The 16,279-nt window shown below is 42.0% G+C and overlaps 1 protein-coding gene across 1 annotated transcript in view; it reads left to right on the top strand.

Annotated features, from left to right (window-relative positions):
* The first annotated feature begins 4,329 nt into the window (after nt 1-4,329).
* CDHR3 (cadherin related family member 3) overlaps nt 4,330-16,279 on the top strand; it is a 36,042-nt gene continuing 24,092 nt past the window's right edge. The window contains exons 1-6 of the mRNA XM_026059035.1: nt 4,330-4,399; nt 7,227-7,429; nt 11,202-11,370; nt 13,758-13,849; nt 14,954-15,048; nt 15,156-15,260. Of these exons, the coding sequence (XP_025914820.1) occupies nt 4,330-4,399; nt 7,227-7,429; nt 11,202-11,370; nt 13,758-13,849; nt 14,954-15,048; nt 15,156-15,260 (734 nt within the window). The remainder of the gene's footprint in view (nt 4,400-7,226; nt 7,430-11,201; nt 11,371-13,757; nt 13,850-14,953; nt 15,049-15,155; nt 15,261-16,279) is intronic.

Raw genomic sequence — 16,279 nt, 5'->3', positions numbered from 1 at the left:
AAATACACCTGGAGCCTTCTTGAACTCATGTGCTGAACCTCTCCTTGTAATCGTCTGCCTCAGTTTGTGTTTGTTACTACGACAGGAAGGAAGGCAGAGGGTGAGCAGGCAAGATGGAACAGAAGGCATGGGAAGGGTCAGTAAATCTCTATCTTAATGCCTTATATACCTGAGTCCTCCTAAAGTAAGTGCTCACATTCCTTGGAAATGGTAAATGAAGCAAGACAGACTCGTAAGATACCTTCTTCTTTGGCAAATGCCCTTACCACTGGGGTGTGTAACCACTGGAGCAATGGAAGAACTTGTTTTCGGTACCGACAGCAGCTATGTTTTCAGGCTTCTGTGTGTACTTACACAGATTTTAGGCTGTTCTCTACCTAAACCCCAAAAGCTGTTGATGGGATCAAAGCACTTATTAACAGCAACCTCAGGTTAGTTAACAAGGAGGTGACTAGTGGGTTTAGGTGTCTACAGGTCCATGCTAGAAAATAGATAGCCCAGATAGCATCTGGGAATTTTTACATAATTGCATGGGTTCAGGTACTAAACTAGCTAAACTGGGATCACTTTAGGTGAGATTAAGGTAGCCTGGATACTATGAATGGCTTTTAGTTTGCTTGTTACTCACAAATGATACAGAGGAAGCTTTTAGCTAAGGAATTAAATCAAATGGTGCATAAGTTTTGGGTGTAGGATGCTGAAGTACTGTTTTAATATTTTAGGAAAGGTTACCAAGGCAGCGGATGGAGAATTTGTACTGTTTAAAGAGGAAGGAGAAGAAAATAAAAACTGATAGTCTAGGTAATTTAATTAGTGGAATAACAATAATAAATACTAGGGCAGAGGCTGGGTCAAGTGTATGAAAACTCTCCTTAGGCTGCTTAATTTTTGCAGGGTAATTATCACAGAGCAAGATGTCTCCTTTCCTGTGAGTAGTTAAGCAAAAGAATGCCACTGCTCTGGCTGAAATAGCCATTAATGGGAAAATTATGTCATGAACCTCTGATGCATTTGAAAAGGAAGAGAACATTTCTTTTCTATTGATAGACTGGAAGTCAACTGAGAATTAAATGCATAGAAAAAAGATTTATGATGTCCTGAGCCTGCACATTTTGTTATGCAAGCAGACTACTTCTCTGAAGCTGGCCTTTGTTAAAATCCCTCCTCACTCACTTGAGGACGGGCAATAGAAAGTTTGCACATCAATTTCTGCTCTGTCCCACCCAATTTCCCCAGTTTCCCATATTCTTTCTCTGTGCATCCCAACCTAATGGCAGCGCAGTCTCTCACAGTACAAGCTGTTGGTCTTTCCCCAGGAAACAAAACCCCTTAATTTCTTGACAGATACAGCATGTTTCTCTCACATTCTCTATCTTACCTGATCCTCTAGAAGTGTTTCTGCACTACTCTAAAATGCCCAGCTTTCAAATGGTCTTGAAAAATAAGAATTGATTAAAAAAAGAGCTCCCTTCTTAACCTTTCCATCTGCTCCAATTAATTTTTTCCTCCCTCTGGTTTTCCTGGAAACTCCCTGGTTGTACTGTTGCTTGCACTGCCTTGACCTCTTTTCGTCTAGCTGCTTTGTATCCCCAGAAATCTCATTTGTGTCCTTCCTGCAGCACAGAGCTGCTGTTGCCAGCATCACCAGTGAACTCCTACCTCTCTCTCATTTTCTTTACTCATCTGTTCCTAACCAGTTCTATATTTGACAAAGCGATTAAACTTATTTCTACTTGATTTTCTTCCTGTTCTGGGCTCTCTTTTAACTCTGGTGTCTTTTTCACCTTGCAACCTGGCAGGACAAATCAGAGAACCACACAAATCCACGCAGCAGAGGAATATAAGAAAAGAGAAATTGGAGAAACGTACTGAGAGATGCTGGTAGTGACTGAACGAAGAAGAAGGAGCCAGAGCCCTTTCCGCTCTTACATGCTCCTCCTGCCTGCACTGCCCTTTCGTCCACCCTTTCCTCCCTCACCGTGTGCTACACTCGGCTCTCCCATCATCTCCCTCATCACCTCTACGGTCATCTCTAAACTGTGAGACTTATCATTGACACCTGGAGAACCTGGAGACATATTTAGAGAGAAAATAGATATTCACTACCCTGTGGGTATTCACATAGCACCTGAACCAATTACCTATTGCACTAAGGGAAGGTGAAGCTGAGGAAAGGCTAGCGTTTTACGCACACGTATTCCAAATGCCTTTGCCGTCCACGTCTCCCATATCCTTCTGTGGTGTCTTATCACAAGACCAGGTTGCTCTGTTCAAGTCCAGGTATCAACTTGCTTTTATCTTTGTCAGAAAATACAAAAGGTTTGATGTGCAGATTTATGTGTATGGGCACTGGACTCTTGCTGACAATAGATTTATGTGGGTTCTCAGATGGGGGAAGAACAAAACAAAGAGGCTGAAATATGTGTTTATAGGCAAACAAAACAGAACAACAAAACAAAACAAAAAAAGCCTAAGAAGTAAGAGGAAGAAAATTATGGACAAAAAATTGTGACCTCTGAGCTCTGAGGAAGGCTTGGCTATTTCAGAAGATATACTGTACATTGCAACTAAAAGGAGGGAAAAAATTAACCAGCAGCAGTTTTACGGTATCCTGATAATTAGTAAAAGGTTACAAGCTTATTGTACAAGCCTGGTTCATGTCTGTGCATGCAGGTTTCATCCTTGTTGGATGTCAGATCAAAAACTTCTTTGTGGAACCAGGAAATGCATATGATGGACTGGGTGACAACCTGGTAGCTAAAGAGACAGGCTGGACTTTGCCAGTATAAATATATTTACATTAGTATCTAATCAGCATACCGAGGTCATTTAATGGTGAGTTTTTCCATATCTTTTTACTAACATAAGATCTAGGCACACATTTCCTGGGGCAGTGGAAGATTGGCTTCCTCAGTACTACAGGTTAATATAGTGCGTGCTCCCAGATGATGTGATGTGGCAATACACAATTTTGGATTAAGGCTGCATCTACCTTTGGCAAGGCCCTAGAAGTGCTCGGAAATAGATGAAGGTCAACCATCAAATGAGTATTTCTCCTGATTCCCCAGACCAGTATCAGGTATATACATAAGGCACAGGCCCTCTGAGTAGGTTTTATTAATGCAGCTTTTCCAGTTTCATTATACTAGCAAAATCTAGTATTATTATTATTATACTAGGCAAAATCCTCCAGGGTATATCTATACTACAGTTTAAAGGTGCGCAGGCAGCCAGCATAGGCAATGCCTGCCCCAGTGTTAAGATAGCTGTTCATGTTCAGCATGTCCAATTAGCATGCCTATCCTATGCAAAGCATGGGAGCACAGGACAGAGCTGTCTGAAATGACATCAGCCATCACCAGGACAGCCAGAGGGTGTCATGAAGAACCATCCAGAGATACTAGCTTAGCTCACAAATCAGTGCGGTTTCTTCAGAGTTGTGCTAAACCTGAATTAGTAGATCCTACCTCCTAGCAGAGCTGATAAGTTTGTGTGGAGGTGTTCAGGATACAACTAAACAAATTCCTGAGCAACTTGATCTAATTCAACCTGCTTTGAGCAGGATGTTTGACTAGATGACCTTCACAGGTCTCTTCCAACCTAAATTATTCTGTGAGCTGATGCAGATGCAGCTATACTGCATCCAGTTCCACTATTAGTGCCATCTCCATATTAAGCTCCACTGAAAAATGCTAGGCCTGCCCTTAGGTACAAGAAAAAAAAGGTTGCGTGGCATCCTGTGGCTAGCTAACTAAATACCTAATCTAAGGGAGTGGTACATTTTGCTTTGTGGTCCATGCTGTTTGATTGCAGTTGATTCCTGAGACAGCTACAGTAAAGCTAACTTCATTATGCACATCAGCTGCAATCTCACCTCCAGATACGTAGTGTGTGTGGTCTGAGTAATTCTCTGATACCCAGAGCAAATGGGAAAACTTCAGGCTCTTGGTGTCAAAAAGAAACCATGAGTATTTCATCCTGGTCTGTGAAGAGAACACCTTATTTGCCAGAGCTATGAAAGCGACATTATATTTGCAGATTTGGAACTTACTAGATTCTTTTCATAAAGCTTCATAACTAAGATGATTGCAGTAAAAGGACTATTAATGACTGTCTTCTCAAGTGTGGCTCAGGTCTGTGGATGGAGTCAGCAAGGAACAGTGCTCTGACAAGCAAACAAGCTGACGGTGTTTAGAAACTCCCTTAGAGACACAGGTCCTTTGTTTGGTTTCTCACTCAACAACATGATAAAGAGGAAGAATTTAGGTGGAGCTGATGTAAACTAGGGGAAACATATCGTGATCTTCCTTCAGTTTGCATCCGGGCGACATGAAGGACAGGATCATAAGGACAATGAAGAACATGCCCCTTCTCTTCATTTTGCTGCGAGTAATATCTGGTAAGAACATGATTTCATTACACTGCTAAAATTAGAGCACTGTTGGCTGTTGTAATTTCTCTTGGGAGCTTATAATACATATTTAGGGATCAGACACGGATGGAAAAAATCAAGTAACAATTATTTTCTTACTGAAATAGATTTGAGTTCGGTGGTTACAGCAGTATAATGAAGAAGAGAATTTGCTCCCTCCTTAAGATGCTTTGCTTGATGAGGCACTTCAGTGTGCAATAGTCACTGCTCAGTATGGCAGTGTTGGGAAAGGAGGTCAGTTTTCCAAGAAACCAGATCTAGTATTAATACTCTACCATTCTCCTTTCAAATATTGATAACATTAGTATTTGATGAAGTAAAACAAACAACCACACAGAAAAACATTTGTGGAGAATATTAGTAAGGAAGTACCATTATCTTTGCTCAGTGTAAAAACCTGGAAGGTTAGCCATAAGAAGATGTATATGTTAGTAACTTAAAGTAGATCTTCAAACTGCAGTTTGTGTGTGGCACTTGGAGCACTTCATATTGCTTATAAGGTAACATTGCTTTCAAGGCACTGAAAGAATTCTGCCAACTCTCAGGAACCTCTCAGTATTTGGTGTTATTCCCTGATATCCCCAAACTGTGATCAGGAGACTGCATGTGAATCTCAACTTTCCTGAGAAAATAGTGTGCTTCTAATCTGCATGATTGCAGAGAGAGAAAAGCTTGAAGACATGACTCAAGCATGCTGTAAAGACTAACAAATCACAGCCAAATAAGACTTAAGTATCTACACTTTTCAGAGTCAATCTCATGATTTCTTTATCTTGGGTTCATGGTTTGTTAATGTTTGGGGTTGATAATTCTAATAAAGAGTGTATTAAGTTGCTTTGGGGATGTTTTGTTCTTTGAAGTAGGGAAGTAACCAAGAACTTGTGAATATGGAGAGTGGGCTTTTGTAAAGTCATTTGGAAGAAGAAGTCGTGTAGATGAAGCACCAAAAATTTCAGTTAAAAAATAATGAGCAAGGAGTAAGAATTTATGATTTAGAAAGAAAATCCTGAATAAACAGCCAAAGAAAACTCTAGAGATTTTATGAAAATAGGAACTCTTTTCTTTCTGCAGCCATTTGAAAAATGTTTTAAATTATTTCATTGATTTTTAAATGATTTTTATTAATAAGTTGTGGCTTGCTGAGAGAACTGTATTCATCAGGTACTGTCAATAGGAGATTACATTAAAAGTTCAGATCCTCTTATGGAAATATATCCTCAGCAGCTCCTCTCAGCTCAGTCTGGTCTGCATGGGTGATTTTTGTTGATTATGTTTTCCAAAATCTTTAAGAACATTGATAAAAGCATAGTCCTTCACTAGGTCCTGCTTATACTGGCATAAATCAGTCACGACTCTGCTGAAATCAATCTTACGGAGGTGTCAGTGGGACCCGTTCAGATTTACCTCCCTGTAAAGGAGGTTCCCATCTCACAGTCTCCCACATCCCAGCCTGTACCTCACCCATTGGCTGGCCACCTCCAAAGACTTTTTTTCACACATGCCAGAGTCAATCCATCCAGCTGTGCCTGGAGCATGGTGTCATGGGGGCCCCATGCAGCAGTGGAGGAGCTCCTGGGCAAGGCTGCAGGTCTGCCTGTTACTGAAGATACCAAGAGTTTCCCCGGAGGCAAAACCTCCCTCTGCAGCCTAGTATGGCTGGTTACACGACCAGGGCCCCCATGCTCCCCCCTTCTCCTCCCCATATTTGGTGTGTGAAGTCTTACTGGCTGTGAGAGAAGGATCTTGAGGTGTGTGATGGAGTTGCACTGTCATAAGAAGTGCTCCAGGAAACCTTGCAAAGACCAGTGCTTCCTGGGATGGGATGGAGGAAGAAGTGGACCATGGGACTCCATGCTTTGTCTCATTGACTCATCTACTGTTAATTAGTTTTGCTGTCTGATGAAGCAAAGGCACTGGGATCCAAGCTCTTCTGTGATCCTATGGGGAACAATTATTTTGGAATCCACTAATAGGAAGTGTCTGTTATACAAAGACCGTATGTGATCTCTCCCTAAAATGCTCCAAAATTTTGCTAAAGATGCACTACCGGCCATTATTAAAAAAACAACCCCCTCAAAATAAACATCAGAGCAAGCAGAGATTTATTCTCACGGAGTCCAGAGGGCTGACTGAGTAGCAAGGAGCTCATGCAAGGCCACTGGCTGCCCTAGGGCCATGTGCTGCTTCCAGGCACTTTTGAGCCACGCATGGCCTTTGCTGGCCTGCATCTACTCCAAGGAAGGGATTGCTCTTCTTCCAGGCTCACAGCAGAAGACGCAACAGCTCAAACCCAAAAGCTGCTACTAACTCACGCTACTCATGAACCAGGCATGCACATAGCTATGCTGGGAGGATTAAGAGGGAAAATGGAGGAAATGGGCTCTGCGGATGGCATAATTCACAAAAATGATCACTTCTTTAGCCACCCTGACCCATGGGATTCAAGGTGCCTTTTGATGTGACTAGGACATGGAAGCAGTAATTAGCACTGTGGGTGAAACAGAATAATAGAAAAATACTGTGTTTCTTTGTGACTATATGAAGGCATATCCGAAGGCACACAATGCAGTAACAATACTACTTTGGCATCAACCACTGTGGATGACAGTAGTATAGTACAGAATTGGAGAAAAGGTTGATTCCTTTGCCATTGGCACTGGACTTACTAGAGCGTGATGCCACCATTCATAAGCAAAGGGAGAAGCAGGTCAGTTTGTGCTCATTGGCATGAGCTGTGGGCTCCTGCTAGCCTAAGATTCCCAGAGGTAATTTTACATTCATTTTCATCTTGCAGGAAGAAGAATCCAGCTGCTTAGGGGCTTACCTGCAACAACCACCGTGGAAGAAAATACACCAGCTGGTGTTTCAGTTTATGCCTTTAATGTAACTGTTTCTCCATTGTCTTCTGAAGGTGTTACAATATATCCTACCATAATAAATTCAAATCCACTCACAAAAGCTTTTGATATTACACCTGCAGGAGGTCTTGCATACAGGGTGAGTTTTATGTTTACTTTGAGCAATGTTCCGTCATGTACACTGATGTTTCCTGGTTTATTGAGAACTGATGGCACACAGTGACTCATCTTTTAATCAGAAAAGAGTTGCAAAAGCAGACTGTGGTAGTATTTGCACATGCCGTAATAGATATGACAAATGAGTAGCACTAGTGCTTACAATTTTTAATTGCATCTGGGCAAAACCCACTGATCATAATAATTCCATTTGTTCTGTGATAGAAAATGTGATTTTCTAGAAAATCTGAGGAGAAGAAGGACATACGGGACCTGATTCTGCTTTGAAGGCTTGTCCATGCTTTTTTGACTTAATTTATATGAAGTAACTGTGAATTTGAAGTGCATTAGTAAAGCCACACACAGCTCCTGTTTGGCCACTCTCATCTGGAATTGAAGTAGATTTGATTCACTTCCAAAATAGAGTGAGCTGAGTCATATCAAAGCCACCTTTAATTCGGAATCAGGGTTGTGATACACGAGAAAGTGATCATGACATAACAAGTTACCACACCTCCACACACTGCGATCTGTTTCTATCCACTTGTGTGCTCTTCTCCTACAGCAAATGCAAAGCCATTTCTATTAGCTCAGGCTTTTTTCATTGCTTTGAGTGTTCATGTGTGGTAACTTGTCATCCCATTGTAACTCACTCGTATGTCTGAGCCTGAACAGAGACACTGAAGAGAGTCATTAGAAGATACTGCTAGACACTGAGTACTGGCTTAAAAAATTGATTTGAATTAATTTCCCTGGGTGTTCCCAAGGAACTTCTGGTTTTTACAGACCTGCTGCTGGACCCTTCTTGCTCTCTCTTTGCTGATGTTTCAGGAAGAACATTTGAGGGGAGGCAGGACTGTGACACCAGGGGGTTTGTGGCTCATCGGTACAACCTGCCCTGTGGGAGGCAGATGCCCATGCTTCCATGCTCCTGCCTCACAGCAGATTACCAAAGCTCCGCTGTGCCTGTTCAGCTGTTTCTTTAGCTGCTTTCTGAAGCAGATCAATGAAATGACCTTGGTCAGAAAAGTCTCCAAAAAAATGTTTTTCATTTGTCAAGCATAGAAACATGACTGGACAAACACTTGACCTGGCTCAGCTGAGAGGATATAATAGGCAGACTGGGGTGGAGAAGTTGAACCAACTTTGCTGCTAGAAAATTCATAATGTGGAACTCCCTAGGCTGTATTTTGACATTTTGAATTAAAGCTATTCCTTCTGCTGCAAAACACAGCCCTCTACACCACCTTTTCTCTAGCTGCTTGTTCCTCTCCTGTGCCATCTCTGGGCTGTGCAACACAAGCGTTCATGTTGCTGCTTGGTGAATGGGACTGAGAAATTAATCTGGAGGAGGAAGAACATGAAAATAGATAGAAAGTGGCTCCTTGATTCTTTTTCAGAAAATGATACAAGGATGAAAATGAATAGCCAAGAAAGCTGTAGGCTGGAGACAGCTTTTTCCAAAATGCCTGCTTATCTTCATTTCAGACCACAGCCCCATTATCAGAACAGCCTGTGGGGACTTTGCGTGTCTTGCTTGAACTGTGGCTACTCTCAGCATTTCCTAACTCACTCAGAGGACTGGAAGCAAAAGGTCAGCCCAGTGCAGATCTGTCTTGAGAAACTCATAATGAAAGCTACATACAAATTCCGTGAATTAACAGCTGAGGGAATATATTCAATTCATAAGGCAAGGATAAATCCTCATGAGTGTGCTTAGTTCATTTATTTGATGAGCATTGTTACTTTTAATTATTTATGCTATTTTGTAGCTGATCAGAACTACATTTTGTCAAAGTAATGTGATCCAGTAATGAGATGCCTCAGTTTTATCTATAGCCATTAAATCTTGCTGCAATATAGAAAAAGACAGTTTTTCACATTTGAAATTATGGGATTTGCAGATCAGCAAAGTACCTGTTAGCACAGGTTCTTCTGTGTTTGCTATTTTTTTCCCGTGGCAACAAGCCTAGGAAATATCAGATTTCTTGATGTGTTCTGGGATTTCCGAGAAAGCCACAGTCAGTGAGATCTGAGCCCTGCCCATTCCTCCTCGCCTTACTCTCATTTCAAGAATCCCATTCAGAGAAGATAGGTTGAATGTGTGACCACTTCCTACTGCCTGAAGCTGCCTTGATGCTGCTACTAATGCAGCCCTCCCTCTGCTGCCTGGGGGCAAAGGCAGGAGCAGGGACTAGCGCGCCTCCAACCTCCAGTGCAGCAGAGCAGACACAGGACCATGGCGACCTGCATATTGGGTGGGACAGATAGTTACGGGGTGACTCTAGACTCCCTTTTACTAAGTCTACAGCTCCTTCAAGTGCATGCAGTGCTGCCTTTATAAGTAAGCGTTGCTCCTGCCTGGAGGTAAGGTAAGCTATGGCCCATTCCCACAGTCTAGAAAAGAGAAAATCTGGATTCACTTCTTCACTTGCAAGGTCTCTACAAAGGAGGGTGGAAGATGTGATTTAGGCAATCTGGCTGTAGTTACAACACGAGTGAAAATACTTGGCTGTGAATTGGAGGGGTAGTCTCCAGAGTACGTCATTTCTGCTAAGAATCAGACATTCTCATTCTGAATTCATTGCATCTGTTTTCTACATTTACATTTTCTCCAGTAAACATTCATTTTGGAGAGTAACCTCCATCAGTGTTGCAAGCTTTTGCAGGAGGTTTTTCTGAGTTAGAGTCACTTTTATGGGCAACTTCTATTTGCACAGTGTAGGACAGGGAAGTAATAGATTCAGGTAGTAGTGGTTGTCTCAGGGTATTGTAACAGAGAGATCCACAGGGTCCCAGAGATCAGCTATTTCATGCACCAGAAGCCAAAAAAAGTGTGTGACCTGGCTCACTCTCCTCCCGCTGTCTCCATTAACTGGCTCTGTTTTGTCTTCTGTGTTCTAATTCTGCTGACACCACTTTTGCATTTGTCCTCTGGCCATGACATCGCAGCTAAAAATCAAAGATTTATTTCCTCGTTCCCCTTCTATATCCTCTGCAGACTCCTCCATTCTGCACTGTTGTGAATACGCTCACATGCTCCCTGGCACACAGGCTGTTGCGAGCCCCAGTGCTTCCTCCACTCCAGTCCCACAACACCCTGCTACTGGTGTTCAAGCTTCAGAAATTTTTTGCTCACAGCAGTTTTAACAGCCGTTTTTTCCTTTCTTGCCCAAGAATGGGAAGGGCTGATTTCTTTATTAGTTGCAGCAGTGAGGTTCATGGCATGCAACTTCCAGCATCCTGCCATTGCTCTGGACTCATCCTAAATCCCAAATGCCCCTACACTCCTTAGGACAAGTAAAAGGCCTTGTCTCCATGCTCCTAACTCTCCCTGAAGCAGTGAAGCTGTCCTTGCGCCTAGCAGGTCTTTCTCCTGGTTTGCAGTGTCGTGACAGCTCTGCTGGAGCTTGGTGGGGAAAGGTCAGGACTTGGAGCAGGGGAGCACGAGATGTGCCTCTGGCCTTGTGAGCAGAGCCTTGTCTGTGAGGGAGCACAGCTCTTTTTAGGCTTTTTCCTTCTCAAACTATTCCTTACACAAAAGGTCCCTGAGTCAGTCCACAGAGCCACAATATTTTGGTCTTTCGATTCTCTTTTTCTGCCATTTCTGCCCTTGACAGAACTGTGCCAGCAAATAGAGGATGATCTTCAGTACTGCTCACTGAAGGAAGTTGTCCATTTACATGTACTCACTCATAGAGACTATAACTTATATCTGTTGCACAGTGTGCTAATAATAATTTATTACATTTCAGGTTGTTACCACTGGAAACCCTGTCCTAGATTACGAAACTATGCCAAAGAGCTTTGATTTACAGATTTTTGTTGAAGATACAAGTGGGAGAACTGACCTTAACACACTGACTGTCCAAGTACAAGATAAAAATGAACCTCCTGTATTTCAAGGAAATATGGCAATTCAAAGTAAGATAATGGTATTTGAAAAGAACAACACTTGAAAAGATGATATCAGAGATAAAACGTGACTGTGTACAGTGCCTGTAGTTAAGTGGCCCAAACATTTTCCCTTAGGAAAAAGAGGGAGGGACAGGACATTGTTTTTATCAGAGCATTATTTTCAGCTAAAATTTTGAATACTTGATCTCTGTGAATGCCCTTTTAGTTTTGCTGAAGCTTTGACCAAAAATTATTTAGCCATTTTCAAGCATTTGAAGAGTAAAAAGGAACTGTTATTTATACTAATAAATATTTATGTTCTCTTTTTGATGAGATGAAGTGCCCTAGAGGTATGTATTAGAAACATGAAGATTGGTAGAGATATAACCATCTAAGCATGGGTACATGTTTCAGTAATTTGTTGAAAACTGGACTAATTTGGAGAAGCAAGATAGATTTAAAGTGTATGTTATGCATGTGCAATTATTTTTTGGGGGAAAACAGTAAAAATAATGCTCTGCCAATGTTTTACATCTGTATATTGCATTTGCCCCTGCATATGAGGCATTAAGTGGAAAATCAATTCGAAAAATGAGATCTCATAGGCTGTGATTTATGATGGTGAAAATGGAAAGAATTCAGGGAAGGTGCAGCAGCGACGAGGCTCCAGCAGCGTTAGGAGCGAGGCTGAAGTATCAAACCCTGGCTGGCATCAGTGCCAGGTTTGCAGGCTGTGCGGTAGATAATACAGGGGACTACACTGTCAAGAGAAAGGATAGCAAATAATTGTCTTGCTCTCTGAGCAATCTCATCTTGTTCATTTACTACTGAGAGGGACCTGAAAAAATTGTAGCACAAGGTAACAGAGTATAATGACTTATTTATTGCCTGTTCACATACAGTTCAGGTAGTGAGTAAAAATATACTCTTATTACTTATGAGGTACTGAGACCCTGTTTGAAGTCTTTGCTAATATTCTAACAGCATTGTACAGAATAGCATTCAATAATTCAATGTTCAGAACAAAATCTGTTTTCTATCTGAAAATATTGAACTGTGATGGGTTCATGGTATGTCCTCAGAACTGGCTGCTGACGGCCCCAAATCTGGACTAGCCCCGTATTATTTAGGGCTCTGGCTCATTGCCCTTGGGTAGCGCAGTGCAGCTGCAGGTTTGATCTGGACCCCTGGAGCCCTTTGCGGCTGCTCTGGTTCAGCGCAGCCCCCCTGAAATGCAGCCCGTGTAACCAACGCCTCTTAAGCACATTGATGTTCCTGCTTCCATACTATGGTTCGTTTGTAAAGCAAATTAGCTTCCCCGAGGGAAGAGGCTGTGTCATCTTCTCGGTGTAGCTGGTGTCTTGCGTATCATGGGTGCTGCTGGAATCTAATAATAATTAAATGTGACACTTCAGGGGATTGGCACAGCATGAAACACCCTCTACGTGGGAGCTTGTTACAAATAAATGCATCAGCTTAACTCTCAGCTAGAGCTGCCATAAATTGGTAGGTGCAGATGTCTGATCTGTCTAACTGTATGGCTTTAGTTAACAGCACCAGCTACAATTAAACACTAATTGTGCATTCGCTGGTTATTAAAAAGCATCTCCCTCTCATTAAACTTTATATTCATATTGTTGTCCTCTGGGAATCCTCATTACTCTGCTCTGGGATCCCCACTGCTCGATGAGAAGCAGCACTCAGCAGGGGTCACGCTGGAAATTAATAGTCCAGAAACACAAGGTCCAGTGGACACGAAAGGGCATGAAGTAAATAATGTGATCTAAAGAGCTGACGTTCTGTGAATCGCTGTGCCCAAAGAAGCTCGCACGTTGCCAGTGACGCAGTGCGGGATAGCCCCGGCGCGGTAAGTCCTGATGTGGAAAGAAATATACTTTGCACTGAATTAGCACCCTTAATAAGGCAACATTTTAAGTTACCGCTGACCATCTACCATTTCTTTTCCTCGCAGGCGTAAGGGAAAAGCAGGACTGAAGAAGAAAGGTGCTGGGCTCTCTTGGCAGGGGAGGGGGTGGACGGGGAAAGGGGGCTGGCGGGGGGCTGCCTTCTCCCCATCCATACAGTAGAGAAGCGTATGTGGGCCATATGCACTGTTTTACTCCATACCCTATGGGCAGCTTGCAGGAGGCTATATGTGACGACCAGTCTTTACCTCTAAGGCATGGTCCGTATTGCAGCTACCAGTGACGGCAACCTGTTTATGCATACGCAGTTGCTTTCTTCTTATCTTTTGAGTATCTGTGCTCTTTCCCGTGGCGATTTTGGAATTACACTTGTGAAGTGAGAACGCACATCAGGCAGTAATACCTCTGGACAGCTTCGGTGTATCAGCACGTTTGCTGCCGCGTTCTTTATTATTATCCAATTATCTGACTATATTTCTGTTCATGCAGCTGTGATGATCTATATCTTGGAAGGAAGCAGAACACCGCCTGGGTTTATTTACCAAGTTGAAGCAGCTGATCCTGAAAATGCCCAACTCAAAGTAAGTTGTATTAAAGAAAAAAAAAGAGATAATGTAATCCATTGTATCTGAAATGCTAATAGCCAGCAGCTTTCAACAATGAACTTCCTTATCAGGAACACAGAAAAAGGTTTAGTCAGTTAGAAAGCAGCATTTTCAATAATAAACTAAGAAAACCAAGCCTCAGCAGTTGGACACGAATTGTATTTTAAGTTCTCATCACCCCAGGATTAAGGGACAGTGAAGGAAGTTTGATATAGCTGATCAGAGATCTAGTCGCAATTGGCTCTCTTTTTTTGAAAATAGCTTCCAAAACATTTTTTGTACATGAGAGTGAAAATGCAATTTTGAATCTCCTGTGTTGCAATGACCATTCTTTCAAATGAGACAGTAGGGAAACTGCTTACAAGGCAACTGAATCTCAGCTTTTTGGCAATCCTAGGGTAAACTGTGACCATCAGTTAAGAAAATGTGTTAATTGATCTGAAAATACTCTTGATAGCAGGAAAAATTTCTGGGAAGTGATAACTTTTTTTGCAGAAAGGGCAAAAGTAACTGCACTTACCTAAGAATTGTTTTGTAGCTTGGCTTTGTGGGCTTTTGTGTTATAAAAGACCTCATGTTCAAGAACAGAATCTGAAAATACTGCTTCAATGTGGAGCTTTATTTGGGAGAGCAACTACCTTGAAGGCCTTACTTAGGTTTTGCCCGCTCAAACCACCAAGCAGCGTGTCCTTGAGCTAGGTAGGAGGGAAGCAGAGGCCCGGGGACTTAGCTCTGCTTCATTACTGAGAGCGAGTTCCACCAGTCTTTCAATCTTTAATGAATCTCAGACATCATAAGAAGCTGAAAATATAGAAATGCTGGACAACAGGTAAAATAATGTTCCGGAGAGGGAATTTAGAGTGATCACATGGCAAAAAATTGTTAAAAGAACCGTGATCACACAGCCTGTGGGTAAAATTCTCATTGCAGAAGAGATTTTCTATGTCTGCATGCTTCATTATGCAACGTTTTGCAACAAATCCTATGCTATAACTTGGCCCATTCTCCAAGGCAAGGATGAATGGGGTGATGTTTAAAGAAAAAGACACAAAAATTAATTCATAGGTCTCTTAATTTCAGTATTCACTGGCCCCTGCATCAGTGCCGTTCTCAGTTTTTGAAAGTGGAGCCATTTTTTCTGAAAGAGAATTTGATTATGAGAAAGATCCACATAGGTGAGAATTTATTTTATGCATTGGTCTTTCTATTTGCTCACTGTAGGCAGAGAAAAGTTTCATTCTGTAGCTACAGAGTGATTCTTGTTTTGTTTTTTATTTAACAGTTACTTTTTAAATATAACAGTGACCGATCCAGAAGGACTCCGCTCTACTAAAACAGTGAATATAAATATCATTAACACCAATGATGAAAGACCTTACTTTACCATGTGAGTGAAAAACTTCCATTTTATTCCAAATGTAGATGTTTTCCCAGCTTTACTACTTTAGTACCAATGGCAGGGTGTGATGTAAGGGTAAACTAATATAACAACAAAGTACTACCAAAAACAGTATTTTCATTTTGTTATGATTCCTGGTGTCCTGCTGGAAGGTTTTGCCCTCATTTCCCTTTCTTAATCTCATTTTTATTTGTAATAGTTGTTAGTTTTCCAGGCTGAGCCCTCATGCCAAGAAATGCCAAACAAGCTCATTGTACTTGCTAGCGTTTAGGTAGGTTAAAGCTATGCAAAGACCTTTGGACAAGTTCAGACAAAGAGGTGAATTTTACCCTATATGAATACAATCGTACAGAATTTACCCTTCATGCATATGTGCATTTCACCAAAATGATGTTTATTCATGCAGAAGTGTCTAGACATAAAAAGGTCTCACTTTTGATCTGTCTTTTCCTCTTCTTCCCAGGCACTTAGACTCGTAAACAAACCCAGTCATCTCTGAAACATTCCCACCTCTTACTGTGTCATAAGCAGAAATGGTTGTGTCATAACACACGAGTCAGAAATAGCTTTTGGAGATTAATGGACTTTTAGCTGGAATCAGGAATACAGCTGAAAATTTGCAGAACGGGAAATACGGCTATGCTGCCACACAGGCCATTTTGCATGGGAAAGCACCCCGGGCTGTGGTTTCTAAAGTGGGAGCCCGACAAGCAGAATTCTTAAAGATTTGATCTGATTCTGTTATTGATTCACCTTTGCCACTTTGCATGAGACACTCAATCGGATTCAAGACACTTTCTTAGGTCTCCCGATCCTGAAGATGCCCAAGGGCTTAGCTGGTCCCTTCTGTAAATATTTATGACGGCCTCTCTCTTGTTATCTCTGCAAAGGGGGCAGGAGACAGTGCAGCACCCAGGCTGTGCCTAGAGGCTTCCAGCCACTTGTTTGGAGCAATATTCTGGGGCCTTTGGGGAGCCAGAGCAAGGCACAGCCGCTGCGCTGAGGCC

This window comes from Apteryx rowi, unplaced genomic scaffold (genome assembly GCF_003343035.1).
Source record: "Apteryx rowi isolate R43461 unplaced genomic scaffold, aptRow1 scaffold_151, whole genome shotgun sequence".
Lineage (NCBI taxonomy): Eukaryota > Metazoa > Chordata > Aves > Apterygiformes > Apterygidae > Apteryx > Apteryx rowi.
The sequence above is the reverse complement of the archived record's forward strand: the minus strand, read 5'-3'. Positions and strand labels throughout refer to the sequence as shown.